Source organism: Lutra lutra, chromosome 1 (assembly GCF_902655055.1).
Source record: "Lutra lutra chromosome 1, mLutLut1.2, whole genome shotgun sequence".
NCBI classification, from domain to species: domain Eukaryota; kingdom Metazoa; phylum Chordata; class Mammalia; order Carnivora; family Mustelidae; genus Lutra; species Lutra lutra.
This window is the reverse complement of record NC_062278.1, coordinates 134555576-134574031: the sequence shown is the minus strand read 5'-3', so window position 1 is coordinate 134574031 and position 18456 is coordinate 134555576. Positions and strand designations below refer to the sequence as shown.

The 18456-nt window shown below is 38.8% G+C and overlaps 1 protein-coding gene across 4 annotated transcripts in view; it reads left to right on the top strand.

Annotated features, from left to right (window-relative positions):
• Positions 1-18456, top strand: part of LOC125104624 (collagen alpha-4(VI) chain-like) — a 127574-nt gene that overhangs the window by 47361 nt on the left and 61757 nt on the right. For all 4 annotated transcript variants that reach the window (XM_047737261.1, XM_047737271.1, XM_047737253.1 and 1 more), the window contains exons 9-16: positions 1088-1422; positions 2411-2489; positions 4033-4178; positions 4336-4428; positions 6615-6668; positions 14621-14692; positions 15755-15781; positions 17375-17419. In XM_047737261.1, coding sequence (XP_047593217.1) covers positions 1088-1422; positions 2411-2489; positions 4033-4178; positions 4336-4428; positions 6615-6668; positions 14621-14692; positions 15755-15781; positions 17375-17419 — 851 coding nt within the window. The remainder of the gene's footprint in view (positions 1-1087; positions 1423-2410; positions 2490-4032; positions 4179-4335; positions 4429-6614; positions 6669-14620; positions 14693-15754; positions 15782-17374; positions 17420-18456) is intronic.

Below are 18456 nucleotides of genomic sequence, written 5' to 3'. Positions count from 1 at the left end.
TAATTGTGGCCCTTTTATGATTGTTAAGTTACATTTTAAGTCATTTGTCCAGATTTTAATTCAGGTGCATCTGTGATCAACTTGGCCTCCCCATTGGAATTCTGTGCACAGTCTTATTATTCACCAGTGGGTGGGTGTGTATAGCCTGAAAGATCAGTGGGTTTTCAGATTCTTACAACACTCTTCCAGTAGTGCTTAACAATTTTCAGATAGAAGAAACATAAGTCTTTTTTTTTAAAAGCTTTTATTTATTTATTTGACAGACAGAGATCACAAGTAGGCAGAGAGGCAGGCAGAGAGAGAGAGAGAGAGAGAAGCAGGCTTCCTGCTGAGCAGAGAGCCCGATGTGGGGCTCGATCCCAGGACCTTGGGATCATGACCTGAGCCGAAGGCAGAGGCGTTAACCCACTGAGCCACCCAGGCGCCCCATAAGTCTTGATCTTTTCTAATATGCTCCCCTGAAATAAGACGTGTGCAGAGGTGGTGAGTGAGAAAAGAAACTTCTGGGGAAGAAGGAAATAGTACAGCATGTGCTGAAAGAGACTCAAGGCTCATTTATATTCCCTTCTTTATTCATTTATCAAACACTTACTGAACATCTATCTGTATTAGGCATTGGAAAAGTAAGATGATGTAATCCCTACTATGAAGGAATCTTTGGTTAGTAGGAGAGAAGTTCAAGTAAAGTAGCATGGTCATACAGGGGCATTTGGTAAGTCAACCTGAGGACCTAGGAAAATGAGTCAGAGAGGGCTTTAAGGAGGGGCTGTCTTTGGAACTGCAACTTGAAGAACATGTTTGGGTTAGCCAGATTGGGGTGGAGGATTTGGGAAAGGACACTTCAGGTGGAGGGAATAAGATCTGCAGAGGAACAGAGGTATGAAACACCTCTGTTGTATGTATGTTGTATCAGTTAGCTTTGCTGTGTAACAAACCAGCCCCCAAATTAAATAATCACTGCCATTGTTTAGCTTATATTTCTGTGTGTTGGCTGGAAATTCTTCTTTCAGGGTTGGCTAATGTCTTCTGGGCTCTGTTATGAATCTATTGATGACTAATTTGATTTTCTTCTCTTCCACCTTTAAAGGATGCAACATAGATTTGTCCATAGGAATTGATATTTCCACTCCCACAACACAAGTTCAGCAGAAGCTTCAAGGGTTACTGCCAGAGGTGATGCAACAGTTGGCCTTGCTTTCCAACATCAGCTGTAGTGATGCTGGTGGCCTTGACTTGATGTTCCGCTACTTGGTCCCTGGCTCAAATGGCCAGCTTATCTTTGACTCAGGCTTTAAAAAGTATAGTAATGATATTATTCAGACATTCTTAATTCATCAGACTGCCACAAGCAACTATATGGATGCGGATTTTTTGCAGTCCCTTGGAGATCATGCTATCCATCCCTCTTCTGCTAAAGTGAAGGTAATAAATGCTGAGAACCTGTGATATGGCACCAACTGCCAGGGTGGGAGGGATAAGGCTTTTGTAACTGAGGCCAATAAGCCAATAAATTCTGTGTAGAATCTCCAGTAGAATCACTTACACAGAGGAAAACCATAATCTTACTCAGTAAAGACCAACAAGGGATATGTTTTCATTTAATCAACCGATATTTACTAAGCCCTAGAGGTTCTGTGCTCAATATTGCTAGTAGAGATAAAAGGATAAATCCCTGCCCTCAAGTTGCTCACAACATGGAGATCCAGATTCTTCCATAGTACAAGTTCATTCCAAAGACAACCTGGAAGATATCAGCTCCTTATCGTCACTGACTATCAAGTAGAGTAGGGCCCATTATTTTTCCAGTCTTTGAATTATCTTTAGTAACTAGCTAATGGCTTGTCAGTGGTCCTCCCTTCCTGGTGCTCAAGAACTACACTCCACTAAAGACTGCAGAGATGAAAAGGCCTTATGTGATGTTTATTAGGAAATGACATCCCCAGACTTTGCAAGTTACATTTAGTTTTTCCTTCAATCATGCATTCAGTGGGTTTCTTTCTTAAAATATGGAATTCACTTTTAAATTAAAATTTTCTGTGAGTAAATGTAACCCGTTTTAATTATAAAACTGCATTAAAATTTTGGTGTTTTTGCATTGATAAAGCTGAACATTGTAAGACCATTTTTGGAAGGTATTTTTAAGGGAACACATTAAGCTGGTTCAAATTCTTTTTTTTGCCAGCTGTCTTTGGAAATGTTGAAGTAAAACTGAATGTGTAATAAAATAACAAATAAATAAATGGGTGAAATGAAACAGGGTGAAAGGCTGGATACCACAAGAAAAGCTAAGCTTATCCTTGCATTTTTACAAAATATGTAACTTCCAGCATTTATCTTTCCCCTCTCCTCTTCCTCCCTGCCATCCTTGTTCTCCCTCCACCCTCCCCTCCCCCTCCCTCATAAACAACAGATCCTTTTAGTGTTTACAGATGGACTGGATGATAATTTCCAGAGACTGAAGTTAACATCTGAGCTTCTCCGCAGCAAAGGTAAGTGCTTGTAGTTGCCCTGGGTGTTCCTCCCACAGCTGAGGGTCTAAGATCCTCTTTCAGATTTCCTGATGGTACTGGATTCCATTAAGCCTTCCACAGACTAACCCAGGTGGTTGGAGATCAGTGCCCACAAGGCTTTTGCTTTGTATGAATCAGGGTTGAGAGAACCCTGGGTCCCATATCCCCGACACTGACCAAGGGTCACTGACTGAGACAGGACTGACCAGTTACCAGCCTGGCATCTGCTTTTAAGGGTTGAATGTGCAACTCCTACTTCCTGATAAATGGGGTCCCATTTGCTCTTGCAGGCTACCAAGTGGTCCATACGTCTCTTTTCCTTAAACTCTGGAATAACCCTCAAGCTGAGCTTTGCTTTCTCCACTGCCCTTCCTCCCTCCTTTGCTCATCAATTCTTCCTCTTTCTCCATCCTCCAAGGGCTGCTACTAGTCTCTATGGCATCTTGGTGAAATCAGAACAAGATGCCAATGCTCTGGGTGTATGCAACCCAGTGCCTGGGCACTTGGCTTGAAGAGCAGTAGGCTGGCTGGATTTCAGGGCTCCCCACCTCCCTCAGCTGGGCAGTACCACCTGTGGAGCTGTATGCCCTTGCTCTTCTGTTCCCATTTTGTGTCATATAAAAGCTCGAAGGCAAACTCAAGGTGAACAACAGTCACTCAAGCTCCCTGTGCCCCTCTCCCTTCTCTGTAGAGTATGTCCAGAATATTCCTCTTGAGATGATGCTTTCCCTTGGTTAACAAGGTGCTGGAATATTTGCTGTGATAACTTGCTCCCAATTGGATTCACCACACAGGAAGTTTAAAATGTTGTGGATCTTCTGGAAGGGAATTTGAAGCATTTGACAAAAGACGGCAAACTTTGTCTACGTGCTAGATCAGGTTTCCATTTCTAGAAATTTATTTTGAGGAATAATTAAGAACCTGTAAACAACTTTTTAACCATAAGATTGTTAAGTAGCTTGTCTGCAATAGCCAAAAGCTGATGTATGTATGTGTGAGTGTGTGAACTTACTGTTCAAAATATGAACAAATATTTATTTATTCTGAAATTCTATGAACGGTGATTTCTAGCCAATCTGAAAAGTGTCCTTGTCCATTTGTTTTCTGTTATGTGGGCAAATCCACATGATGGTTTAGTGCCTTCCTCAGTAGGATGGGCTCACACTGCAATAATAAACAACCTTCAAATCCCAGTGGCTTAAATTAGCTAGAATATATTTATCTTAGGCCTTATGACCATTCATTTGTGTCTCATTCTCATCCCTTAAGGACCCAGGCTGAAAGAGGGTCTGTTCCTGTGGCAGGGGGCAGGAAATTGGGCAAATTATGCACTGTTCTGAAAATTTCTCCCAGCAAGTGACACATGCCACTTCTGCTCCCATTTCATTGGTTCAAACTACAGTTTGAGACAAGACTGGTGATGAATATAGGAAGGGTGAGATGATACACGAATGTCTAGGGCCAGGACAAAGACCATTCAAAAGATGTGCAAGTAACTCTCCCACCTGCCGGTATTTTGAAGGACTCTCTGGGCTCCTCTTCATTGGCCTGGAAGGTGTGCATAAATTAGAAGAGCTCCAGGAGCTAGAATTTGGCAGAGGATTCATATATAACCAGCCCCTGAGCGTCACACTGCAATCCCTCCCAAGCATCTTACTGAAGCAACTTGTAAGTATTTTTTCCTTTTTAACACCGTCCTTCGCTAGGTCTATTCACCCTAATAATTTAAAAAACCAGAGGGAATTTTGTCTTTTTTAGTGCATCATATGACACAGGTTAACAGATGAAAAAAAAAAAGTCATGTTACATGAATTCTGCTTTTCAGGACTCAATTGTGGAAAGAAGATGCTGCAACGTATTTATAAAGTGTTTTGGAGAAGATGGGTACCAGGGCGATAGTGGGAACCCCGGGAGCAAGGTGAGAATTGTTAGACGTGGATGGTGGGGGTGAGAGAGAGTTTTTCAACACCAACTGCATACCAAGCCCTGTGTTCTGTCTTTAACACACCTTTGCTAATTGTGCCCTTTAACAAAACTTCGAGGTGAATGTTACCTTGCAGGTGTGGCATAGAGGCTTAGAAAGGGGACATTGCTTTCCCAAAGTCACACAGGTACAAAGAGCCATTTTGGGACTTAAGCCCCTGTGTCTACCTGACACCAAGGCTCACATTCTTTCCATTATATTTTGCTTTCCCATCACATTTATTTGATAAATAATCTCACAGACAAGTTTCACATACTCTCCTGCTGCATAGAGGTTTTCACTTGTCTACAAAATGTTCCCTTGTGTACCAGCTTCTTTCTTTACAGGGGTTACTGCCTCTTCCCCTCCAAGCTGACTGTTCCATTCTGTGGCATTAAACTCTGTGGAGAGCTGCAATCGCTGGTTCATGAGTGGTCATTTTATGTCTTTCTGTTAACTCCACAGTGAAGCGATAGCAAAATTACCACATCCCACTATTAAGGGAGAATAAATCTCATTAAAAATGGTCCTCAGTTATGCAGGAACACGAGTACCCTTCACACATGAACTACAGTTTTATGATGGTGGGATCATCACAAATCCTCATGTAAGGTTGAATCAAACCCATTGGCTTTTCCCATCTTTTATTCTCTCTTTGTATGGTTTTCTGTGAGGTTGTTGGAATTCTGACTGACTTTGCACATCAATCTTGATTTAGAAGAGTATAAAGTATATAATGACTTTTTGAGAAAAAATGTAGATATGCCTTAGCACAAGATTTTTCCCCTTGCATTGTTCTTAAATATCAGACTGGAGAATCAGGAAATCAAGCTTGGGAACCTCTTGACATGTTTTTTTGTATCTCAAGGACTCAGCCACAAAGGACAAAAATGGGAATGTTTTGAATACTTGACTTCTCTGCTCTTTCTGTCTCTAAGAATTCAGTGGTGGTTGTATTGATGTTCATGTCTTTGTTGATCCCAAAGGGAATATGGCTCCCATATCTTATTTACCATTTTTAAATCAAATAAACACATCTGGCTAGACATGGCAAGCCAAAGTTCCCTGAGAGGAAATGGTTTGTGTGTTTGGTTATCTAAGAAGAAGTAAAAAAGAGGAAGAGAAAGAGATTGGAAGAGACTAAACAGTTGAGTCGGACAGAAATAAACAACCATTTCTCATAAGTAGCATAGACGGTAACACCTTTGCTTACTGACATTTTGAAAAACGAGGTCAAAGATCTCTTTAAGAGGTGCAGTGTTACTAAAACATTTAACTAGAAACTAGTTTTTGTTTGGATTTTCAGAATAGAGTGGTAAAATGGTATTTTAGAAAAATAAAAATAGGCTGACACGCCAGCTATTAAGACAAACAGGTATTCAAGTTTTCACTTCAGGACAAACCAAAAACAGAATAAAGATATGTTCATTTAAAATTCAAGTTTTTTTGTGCATGATAATCACCAGACTGATTTTCTATTAGAAGAATACATTCAGGAGATGGGTTTCTAAGGAAAATGGCCCAAAAAACTTTCCATAAATTAAAACTACTTGTGTGTAAAAAAAAAGAAGCCAAAAGTATTTGTTTCTTCATGTCCCTACACATTATGCTCAACATTTAGTTGATTCTCAATAAAATGCCAACTCAACAAGAAAAAGGTATCTATTAGTAACAGTTTTTTTTTTAATTTTTGAATTTATTACTATTATTTTTGTTTTTAGAGGGAGAGCCTGAGTGGGGAGGGACCGAGGGAGAGAGAAAGAGAATCTCAAGCTTTATTGAGCCCAGAGCTGGATGTGGGCCTTGATCTCATGATGGTGAGATCATGACCTGAGCTGAAATCAAGAGTTAGACTTTTTTAAAAAAAGTTTTTATTTATTTATTTATTTGACAGAGACAGAGACACAGCAAGAGAGGGAATGCAAGCAGGGGGAGTGGGAGAGGCAGAAGCAGACTTCCCTGCCTAGCAGGGATCCTTATGTGGGCTCGATCCCAGGACCCTGGAATCATGACAGGAGCTGAAGGTGAAGGCTTAACAACTGAGCCACCCAGGACCCTACTAATAACAATTTTTATTTCATATAGATTTAAGAAAAGGATTTAGAATCCAAGTTATTTCCTTTGCTTTCCTTTTTTCTCAGGGAAAGCCAGGTGCTGATGGATTACCTGGTCATCCTGGTGAAGAAGGTGGACATGTAAGTACTGACTCTTTTTTTTTTAATTTGAAGGAATATGGTAAAATGGGTCAAATATTAGAAATACTTAATTGCACTTAAGTCATGAAGATTTTTCTAATCTATGCCATTTAAAATGGGCTTAAGTATCTATATAAAAATAATCATTTGTTATAACAAATGTTAGGTGGACAAATTTTGTAGATACAGGCTCTAAAATGTGTTTAATGGTGGACGGTGGTCATTTTAATCTGAATTCGAGATGATTGAAAATGTGGGCTGTGTCTAGTGGGTATATATGTAATAGTAATTATTAATTGTGAGCTGAATTGCAGGTAATTTGTTACTTTTTTTTTTAAGATTTTATTTATTTATTTGACAGACAGAGATCACAAGTAGACGGAGAGGCAGGCAGAGAGAGAGAGAGGAGGAAGCAGGCTCCCTGCTGAGCAGAGAGCCCGATGCGGGACTCGATCCCAGGACCCTGAGATCATGACCTGAGCTGAAGGCAGCGGCTTAACCCACTGAGCCACCCAGGCGCCCCTAATTTGTTACTATTAATGAGATATCTGTGTTTGTAAGTAATTTAACAAAATAAATTAAAGAGAACTAAGGCCATTCTTATAACAAGATCCCTCAGATGCCTTTCTGAGTGGCCAAAAAGGTGATGGAGTTATAGTTACTCACCAAAAGTTTGTTTACCAGCCTGGATATATCCCTGGGCACGGGAAAGTTAGTCATCGTGTGATTAGCTGTGGGGAAAAATGTATATTATAGAGAGAATTGCTACCAAAGGGACTGGAATTCGACGGGGCCCATCTTTATTACAACATATGATATCAAAAGGATTTTTAAATGCCATAATTTTCAGTTAATTTTTAATTGTGGAAAACCACTTTACCACAGGTGTCTATTTTAAAGTCAATATGTACATACCACTGGTCCTCAAACTTTCGGTCTCAGGGCACCTTTACTCTCTCTAAGGTTATTCAGATTGCCTAGATTCAAACAGTCAGTACATCACTTACACAACGTGGAAAGAAAAGGCGAGATATTCAACTATCTTCTCATCCATTTTTCCACTGATAAAATAAGTTTTATAGTATGTACCTGACAGAGATGTCATAAACATTACAGAATATGTATATGAAACATTTCACTCAATTCCTGATAAAGAGTAAATTACACTAAAAACTAGATGGGATGATGAGAAAACATCTGTTGATGTAGTTTCTGTCTGTTGATATTTACTACGTTAGAAACTAAAAGGGAGAAAATTTTATTATTTTATTTTATTTTATTTTGTTTTATAGAGAGAGGGAGAGAGAGGGAGCTCATGGGGAAGGGTTGGGGCAGAGGGAGAGAGAGAATCCCAAGCAGGCTCCATGCCCAGTGCATAGTCTTGACACCATGCTCCATCTCAAGACTCTGAGATCATCTGAGCCAAAATCAAGAGTCAGTCACTCCACCAACTGAGCAAACCAGGAGCCCCCAAATGGAAATTTTAATTTTAAAATATTTATTTATTTTACTCCCAAATAACAAAAACAAGCCATTAATATAAATGAGACATTCCTTAATGAAAAATAACTATATGTTCCAAAACAAAATAGATAAGTGAGAAGAGTGGCATTGTTTTACATGTTTTCAATATCTGGTTTATTAGAAGATAACTAGATTCAAATGTCCGCTTCTGTGTTCAGTCGGTTGTGATATCACTTGCTTTGTGGTTTCTTAAAAACTCTGCTGTACACTTGGAAGAGAATAAGAGTTACAAAAGATAATAGCATCTTCGTGTAATTGGAAAAGTAGTTTTAATTTTGTGAGCACCCCTTCCCAAAGGGTCTTGGGGACCTGTGGAGTCCTTGGACCACACTTTTCAAACTGTTGGGATATCTAAGCATTAATGTTCTCATTGCCCCCTCAGAGTTGCGCATTGTTTTACTGTTCTGAATATTTAGGCTGCTGGAACTTGGAAAATCATCAGAAATTAGAAAAAGAAATGCAGCTGTTGGGAGCTATATCAGCCAATTCATTTCTCTGATTATATTTGTGGGAGAATCGCTAAACTTTTCTGTCTTTATTTTGCCTCAGCAATTATAGTCTTTGATGTTAGAAATATATTCAAAAGTGTGGGCTGTGGATTTTTGCTATTTTGTTCAGGTATGGTGAAAATATTCCTTTCCATTTTTATGATGTTTTAAAATGTCCTAGAAATGTTATTTTATATCTGTCTGCTTGGCCTATGGTTCAGTGAGCCTGGTCAAATTTTTAAAAAAGATTATTTATTTATTTATTTGACAGACAGATCACAAGTAGGCAGTGAGACAGGCAGAGAGAGAGAGAGGGTAGCATCCAGCTCACTGAGCAGAGAGCTGGATGCAGGGTTTGATGCCAGGACCTTGGGATCATGACCTGAGCCAAAGGCTTTAACCCACTGAGCCACCCAGGCGCCCTGAGCCTGGCCAAATTTAAGAGAATAATTTAGAGTCTTACCAACCTATTAGGAACACTGACACCAATTCCAGACAAATAACATAAACAAGCCCTTGTCTGTCTAGAGTAAGAGATAATTTTGTCCCCCTTTTCTGCTGTCTTAACATCCTAAAAACCATGGTGGTTTATAAAGACTGTCTAGTACAGAGCTAGGAATAAAATGTGAGTGATACATATAATTTTATAGAATTTAAAATTTCATAGTAGCCATCTTAAAGACAATAAAAAGAATAGGTGAAGTTATTTTTAACAATTTAACCCAGTCTATCCAAAATATAATTATTTCAACATGTAACTAATATCAAAATGGTTAGTATTTTATTTTTTAGAAATACACTGTCTTTGAAATCCTGTGTATATCTTACATCTATAGCACATCTCAGTTTGGACTAGACACGTTGCAAGGGTTCAGTAGCTCTATGTGGTGTGTAGGGCTCTAGCATGTGTCGTTTTCTTTTTCCTGCATTTCTTGCAAGAGAAGGTAACTACAAAATATGTTGTCTCCTGAATGGCTTTGAATGTTGTTCCCCCCCAGAGAAGGTCAAATTAGTCTGCATAATGACTGAGACATCTCTCTGCAGATGGCAGGCTTCAGAATGGGGCTGTAATTTGTAGATTCAAATTGAAAGCGTATAAGTACAAAGAGCTAATTCATTGTTCCAGTTATCTATTACTCCTCTTCTCCCCCCTCCTCCCTACCCCCTACAAAACCAAAACAACAATCAATTTTTTATATCCATGGGCTCTGGGGCGCGGCGTGGCGGGTGGGGGGAGCTAAGACAGGAAGAGTGGGTGGCTGTCTCCTAGGTGTCTGAGGTCTCAGCTGGGCTGACTAGGCAGCTGGAGGGCCCCCTGCAGAGATGACTTCCTCTCTCACTCTCTGGAGCTTGGCTGCGATGGGAGAAGGATGGGCCATGGTGGTCCAAGGACAGGTATGGCTGCTGGGTCTGAGAGGGAGCTCCCACTAGGCAGGGTCCATCCTGAGAGGGAGGATTCCAGGAGACCAAGGCTAAGCTCAAATCTTCTAAAGAAGCCTCAGAAGTCACGTGGTAACTTGTATAGGCAAGTCACTAACTCCAGACTGGATTCAAGGTGGCTGGGGGTGGGGATTAGACCCTTCTTTTCGATTGGGGGTGTGACAAGGTTCCAGAAGAGCACTGAGATTTTGTCGTGGCCATCTTTGGAAAAGACCATCTGCCTGACTCATGAATTCTATATATTTTCAAAATATACCTCATATGAGATGGTGGTTTAAATATGCATTGGTTACCTATCAAAGCCTTATATATCAAATTAGATTATCTAGGGTCCCCCAAAACAGTTACGTAACTTCTGTAGGAACAAAACTAGCTGACATTTATTGAAGACTTCATATGTGTTGGATGCATGGCTAAACATTCTGTATACATTTCCTCATTTCATCTACAAAATAAGATACTAATGTTATTATTCTCATTTCTCAAAAATAACTTGAACCAGCCTAGCATTTGAACAGTTTATGATCGTGTTATTCTTTCCATAGAATCATGGCTATAGTTCATAGCTTTCAGCCACTAGTGTGGACAAATGGGAGACCAATTTTTAAACAGGATAGAGCTTAGTATTTGAATGAAAAACACTGTAAGCCCAAATTTTGTTTTCAAAACAATTTGACGTAGGTACCCGTTATAAAGTGATTCTTGTTTTCTCATGAGAATAATCTAAAACATTCTTTTGCCCAATTAGAAGATATAAACTTTGAAGGATAGGTGACAAATGTATACTTATATTATTTGACTTATTTAATTAGTCATTAACATTTTAAAAGTCTTTCATTATGTAAAGTGATGTAATAAGAAATTCTGCTTTTTTCTCTTTCTCATATTTTATCAAATAATTTTTTATTATTTATATTTTTATTAATTTTAACAAGTGTTTATCCAAATGTTTGCCACCTTTCCCCCTTCCCTCCTTCATATGCCACTTGTGAACCTTCCCAAGAACACTGTGGTGTATTTTTTTATTTATTATAATCTTTCTGGCTTAACAAGTGTGTTAAAAATTCTTCCCACAGAGTTTCTGTATCAGTTTTCCCAGCATTACTGGAGACTCTGTTTTGGAAACACCTTACCTGATTTTCTAGAGTATATTTTGTTAATTTCTGTCTAAGTTGTTTCAGTTAAACCGTGTGTGTGTGTGCGTGTGTGTGTGTGTGTGTGTGTGTGTGTGTAAGGGGGGTGGAGAGAACAGGGGGAGAACAGAAGGAGAGGAAGAGAGAGAAACTAAGCAGGCTCTATGCTCAGCATGGAGCCCAGAGCAGGGCTCCATCTCACGACCCTGAGATCATGATCTGAGCCAAAATCAAGAGTCAGATGCTCAACCAACTAAACCACCCAGGCATCTCTAAGATAAACTGCTTTTTAGATCTGCTTATAAAGTCTGTCACTGAAAATTTATTTTCAGTTTCAAAAACCGATTGCCTCATTTTTCTTGTGAGAATATTTTTATGGTCTTCACAGTATAATCATGAGTTCTATTGCTTTGAAAAGTGATTTTGAAAAATCTTGCTTGTATGGCATTTAACATTTGAAATTGTGAGACCTCACGGTCAAATACGATAAATAAGTGATCTCTCTTAGATTACTTAACCTCTATTCTTTTTCTCTTTTAACTAATCTGGTAGGTGATACCCTTGAGGATCCCATAAATAATCAAATATTAACATTGCCTGGGTGTCAACACTATGCTGTTCAAGGTTAAGCAATGGGTAGATGATTCTGAAATATGAGAATCTTTGTGAAAACTCAAGTTTAAAAATATCCTTTTTTCTAAAGAATAATTTTGGGAGAACTCATACCTAATTATGTCTGTATAACAACCAAAACTTTAGAAACTGGGAATAGAAGTCATGAGAGTAGGGTTTTTTAATTTTTCTTCACAATTTTCTTTTAAATTTTTAGTTGTGGCAAATGACACACAACATAAAATTGACCATCTTAACCATTTTCAAGTGTACAGTTCAGTTATTAAGTGTACAGTACAGTTATTAAGTACATTAATATTGTTGCCAACAACCACCATCATCCATCTCTAGAACACTTTTCATCTTTCAAAATTAAAACCCTGTCTTTATTATCACTAACTCCCAATGACCCCATATCCCCAGCCTCTGCCAACCACCATTCTACTTTCTGTCTCTATGAATTCCACTACTCTAAGTCCTTGTTAAGTAGGATCATACAGTATTTGTATTTTTGGCTTATTTCATTTAGCATAGTATCCTTAAGATTCATCTATATTGTAGCATATCAGAATCTCTTTCCTTTTTAAAGCTGAATAGTATTCTACTGTATGTATAAGGACACTTTTTTTTTTTTAATCAGTTTATCTCTTAAGGGACCCTTGGCTTGCTTCCACCTTATGGCTTTTGTCAGTAATGCCGCTATGAATGTGTGTGCGAATAGCTCTTTGAGACCTAGCTCCCCAATTCTTTGGGGTGTATACCTAGAAGTGGAATTGGTAGATCATATGTTTTTTTTTTTTGGAAACTATCATATGTTTTCCACAGCAGCTGAACTCTTCTATTCCCACAAAAAGTGCGTAAATGTTCCAGTTTCTTCACATGCTCATCAACACTAGCTTCTTTTTGTTTTTGTTTTTGGTAATAGCCATCCTAAGAGTGTTTTGTTTTGTTAGAAATAAACTTTAAGAATTTTCCCTTTGTGCTCCTTTGTTAAGGACGTTTGTTTTGTATATAGCAACTATTTCCTAATGAAGGCAACGACCAGTTATTCATGATAGGTAACACTGTGTAGGAGAAAAGAGTAAAGAGATGTCTTAAAATTAAATTTTCCAGATGAAACTTAACCACCATGTATGGAACCTAAAAATGCAGGCAGATGAGGAAGAGGGGGCGGAAATGGACATTTACTTGACATCTACTGTGTGTGAAGTTTTGCATTTGGCATTTTGTACACACTAAGACATTTCACCTTTGTGACATTTCTACTGATATGGGCTAATACTTTCATTTTATAGATGTGGGGCTCAAAACTCAGAGAGAGAGTGACTTATAAGGTCAGATAGAGAACTTTAGAGTTGTGCCCAACCCCCTGTCAGTCTGATGTCAGAACCTGTGCTTTTCTCATTATCTCTTCCTATTTAAGTACAAAACACCTCATTTGTCCAATCTGTATGATTTGTGAAGTACTTTCTTTCCTTCTTTTTTAAAAGATTTTATTTATTTTTTAAATATTTTATTGATTTATTTAATTTATTTATATTAAAGATTTATTTATTTGAGAGAGAGAGAGTGTGCATGAGCAGGGGGAGGGGGGCAGAGGAAGAAGGAAAGTCCAAGCACATTCCCATGCTGAGCCCAGAGCCTGATGCAGGGCTCGATCCCACGACCCTGAGATCATGACCTGAGCTGAAACCAAGAGTCAGATGCCTAATCGACTTCGCCACCCAGGCGCCTGTGAAGTACTTTTCAGTGCAAATTCTCATGCATTCAATATAATGATCCTATGAATGGCTAGCATCAGTATTACTAAGGTCCACATTTTATAAATGGAGGAAATTGTAATTCATAGAGTCATGTACTTATCCAAGCTCACAAAGCAAGTTGGAGGCAGAACTAGGACTTGATCCCAGGACCTTTCATTTTTGATCCAAAATGCTTCTCACTTTACCGTGTTCTCTTTTACTGTCCCAGGCAGCTTGTGTCATGAAGCCATTTGAACTCATTAAATCAAAGTGAGACTGATGAAAGCTCATGGGATATACAATGCTTTCCAATTTATATTTAATCAATTTGGCAAAGGTATAATATCTATCAGTCCCTTCCCTATCCAATACCTAGATCAAAAGTTTATATTCACAATGTAATTTAGGAAGTCATTCTTCAAATCTTGATTGGATGTCTGCTGCATGCCACACAGTGTACTTAGGGTTGGAAACCCAGAGATAAATACCAAATACATGTCCTTGTCTCCTAGAAGTTCTCAAAATAGCAGGAAACAATATAACACAGAAATGGGTAATAGCACACAATGTAACAGAAAAAGCTTCTCAGAGGAGGAGGTGACGTATGATCTATACCTTAGGAATGGACAGGATTTCACTTAGAAGAAAAGGAGTTAAATAATGGTTGATTCTTCATAGAACCACAAGGAAAACTTTATCCAGTTCTAGCTTCCAGAAGGAAATGTTCAGACACACCTTCAGTTTTGCATGGGTACTGAAGTTTTGTCCATGTGGCTTGAATGAATTAGTCAAAAAATATAGATAATACTGATTTGTAAGATTTGGGGTTATCAGTATGGGTAGTTGACAGATGAGTGTTCTGATTGTCTTGTAGGTGATCTGATCAGGTCTTTGAGGCTATAGAAGTAATTGTAAGGACAGTGTCATATTTTAATCATTCTGATGGTCTTTATTGGTTGGGTGATGATGAAGATATTTGCTTGACTGTCTCTGTGTGTATCTTTATTCCATAGGGAGAAAGAGGCTCCCAAGGCCTTCCTGGACCCCGAGGTGAGGAAGGTTGCCCAGGTGTGAGAGGACCTAAGGTGAATATAGACCTCAAGCTGTGGAATTCTTTCCCTGTCCCAGTTTTATCCCTTGAGTTTGAGGAGCATCTTACTTTTTCAACATAGTGTCTTAGCTCTTTCTCAGACTGAGGTTTTCCCAGAAGTTGAGCCTAAGGAAAAGAATCAAGTGCAAATAGTTTCTTAGGAGGAGGTCTCAGTAAATACTAGCAAGACATGAGAGAAGTTAAGGAAGAAAGGTGACCTAAAAAGGGTATGGTATCAATTAGATGACCATGGTGGGTAGATAGAGCCTAATCCTGCTGAGGAACTGTGTGAACCAATGTTGAACATGTACCTCAATGTGGTCCCACCCAAGGGGAGAGAGCTGAGGTACTTATACCCCAAATCCTATCAGGTATTATTTGCAAGCTGCTCCCAGTGAGTATTAATTCCTCAGCACTCCTGAGCTGCATTGCATGTGGATAGGCTCTGGTACCAGAAAATGCCCTCAGGACAAGTCATAGCTCTGGCAGTTTGAAGAGGGTTTGAAAATACTGAAATTTCAAAGCCTAAAGAACTAAAGGGTGAGGCTACTTTTTCGGTGGTTTCATAAATGTCTCTTAACCTTCCAGGATTAGAGAATCTCCTTTAATAAGGCTAGAAAATTTTCTCTATAATCTCTGAGTCCTATAGAGAGTTTTTCTGACCATAGCCACAATATTTTGAACATTCTAATAAGTTACACTTCAATTAATTTTTCCTATTGTTCCTGGGAGCCTTCTTAAGCTTCCTAGCCAGTGTATTCTCACTTTTGTTTGAAAACACATGATTGTGCTATTAATAAGTCGCAGGACATTGCCATTTCCTGCTCACCCCTACTATATGAAGAGTTACCGGTATGAATTTCTCCAAGTCACAGGCAAAGGGGAGTGGTAATAATCAGAGTGCTGTGATGGTCATTACAGTTGCTGAAGAGGAAATCTTCATTTTGGTCTACTCATTGCATTTTCTTGGAATTCAGGAATATGTGGTTTCCTAAGTGAAACAAAGGTGTAAAAATCTTATTCAAGCTCAATTCTTTTTATTACTTTCTAACTTTAGGGAGCAAGAGGATTTTCAGGAGAGAAGGTAGGTGACCGTCCTTCCTCTTGCTTAAGCTAGAGAGCAATTTCTTTGGGAAACAGTCTGGAGTCCACTTGCTTTTCCTTTGTGTATGTGAGGTGGGACTTAAAATTTTTTGACAAGGGGATATGTGGGATGATCTTAATAGCCAAACTGCCATGTTCATGAACGGTATAAAGCAGGGACATATATGAAAATGTATGCTTATCTGTAATAATTGAGCCACCATATCTGTCACATGATGCTCTTGAAGAGTGGGTCCTGAATTCAAGGAGTGGTAGTCAAGGGGAGTGTCAAATGGGGGATGGAGGCCAGTACGGGTTGATAGGAAAGGAGATGGCACAGTAGGATAACGACTTTACATTCAGATTCAGAGGCAAAGTACTCATTCGCTCATTCATGCACTCAAAAGATATTTTTGTAGGTACCAACTCTCTTCCCCACATTATCCTTGGAGTGACTACAAAGTGATGAACAAGACAGACAAGGGCTGATTCAGCTTCTTTACTCATGTCTCCTGGAGCCACTGATTCATCCATATGGCCTGTAGCAAATATATCACATAATTGTAGTCTGAGAGTTTGGTGTGCTTATTTTCATGCACTAACTCAGCTGTCCTTTGGTTTAAAAAAAGTGCCTGAAACTTGACTTCCTTGTACAGATAGTAGGAGTAAATGAACTATTTCACACATGTAATATGCATTTTATTTGGCTTGCAAAACTCTGGACATTCTTTTTCAAAAGATGCTTTATAAGAAATATGTTTTTAAAAATTTATTTTTATTTTTATTTATTTGAGAGAGAACAAGAGGGAGAGAGAGAGAGCATGAGCAGGAGGAGGGGCAAGAGGGAGAACCAGACTCCCCACTAAGCAGGACCCTGGGATCATGACCATACCTGAAGGCAGACACTTCACTGACTGAGCCACCCAGGTGCCCCTATAATAAATACAACTGTCATTCTGAGATTGTTGGCAAAATGAAGGGCCATGAGGGAAGTGATGGAATATTTGATGAGACGGCACTCTGCAGGGGCCAGTTTTTACTCTTATTTAGTTTCAGGTTTTCCATTCTTAAGGAGTTTTCTTATGGTAAGTCACCCCAAATACATACATATGGATATAGTCCCATCTAATTCCTCCTTAATCTGAGAGATCTTCTGAGTTTCCATTATGTAAATTCATTCAGGCACATTTGCCAGTCTTTTTATATTAAAAAACGCCAATGACCAAAGAACCACTTTTAACTTGCAGAGGACCAGTGGGAAATGTTTCATTCAGTCTTGTGAAAGAGTTGCTACTTGTTCCCAGTGCAAAAGTTGAAAAAGAAGTCTTTCTATCCCTTAGATTTGAGTTTCTTATCTTTTTCTTTGGAAATTAAAACGGTCAGGAAAAACAGTGTATAACGCTAGGGACTATTTTGGGAATGAAAATGATCATTGTTTTTTAATATATGAATGCAGTATATAAACGCCATTTCAGAAGGTCTAGATTCTCCTCCCAACTAAAACATACTTTAGCAAGGAAGTTAACATCAAAGCAGTAAGCACGTACACCTGGTCCTCTTTTCCCTAACAGTTTCATCTTCCTTTGCTCCACAGGGAAGCCCTGGTGATGGAGGTGTTGATGGCTTTGTTGGAGAACAGGTATGGAAAGTTTCTCATTTCTATGTTTCTCCTCTATTAGTTTGGTATTTATGCTCTGTATTTATACTTTAAAATAGAAAACACTATACTGTATTTTATACTTATATGTATATTTTATACATAGTCTATAAATGTTAGCATGCATACTCAACAGTGTCTAATCTATTATTTGCCCTTATCCTCAAAATATAAGGACCCTAGAAACATAGCTCTAATCAATTGTCTCCCATAATAACATGTTATAGTCCAGCATCTTTTTTAAAAAAAATTATTTATTTATTTGACAGAGAGAGATCACAAGTAGGCAGAGAGAGAGAGAGAGAGAGGAGGAAGCAGGCTCCCTGCCAAGCAGAGACCCCGATGCAGGACTCGATCTCAGGACCCTGAGATCATGACCTGAGCTGAAGGCAGAGTCTTAACCCACTGAGCCACCCAGGCGCTTAGTCCAGTATCTTATTCACATTTATTTTTGTTAAATTCTATCAATTAGATATTGTTATTTTTATTGCTTTACTTAATCATTGCTTATCCAGCTTTACCCTCATATTTGTTACTTTCCCTGTATGCCTTCAAAGGAACATGAAAGATCTTGTTTCTTTACCCCCAGGTACAACTTTTAGAATTTCCTTTAATGGAGTTTATAAACTCCTTTGGTTTTTGTTTTTCTGAAAATTTTTTTATTTTACCATTTTTCTTGAAAGAGATCTTGGGGAAATAATGATTTTCTTTCAGCACTTAGAAAATGGAATTTCATAGTCTTCTGGCTTCTATTGTCTTCTGTCTCTTACTAGTGCTGTTTAAGAAGTTATCCATCTTAACCTTCCAGCTTAAGAAGCTCCTGGGTGGCTCAGTGGGTTGAAGCCTCTGCCTTTGGTTCAGGTCATGATCCCAGGGTCCTGGGATTGAGCCCCACGTCAGAGAGCCTACTTCCTCCTCTCTCTCTACCTGCTTCTCTGCCTATTTGTGATCTCTGTCTGTCAAATAAATATAAAAAAATTCTTTAAAAAAATAAGTTATCCATCAAACTCTTTGTTGTT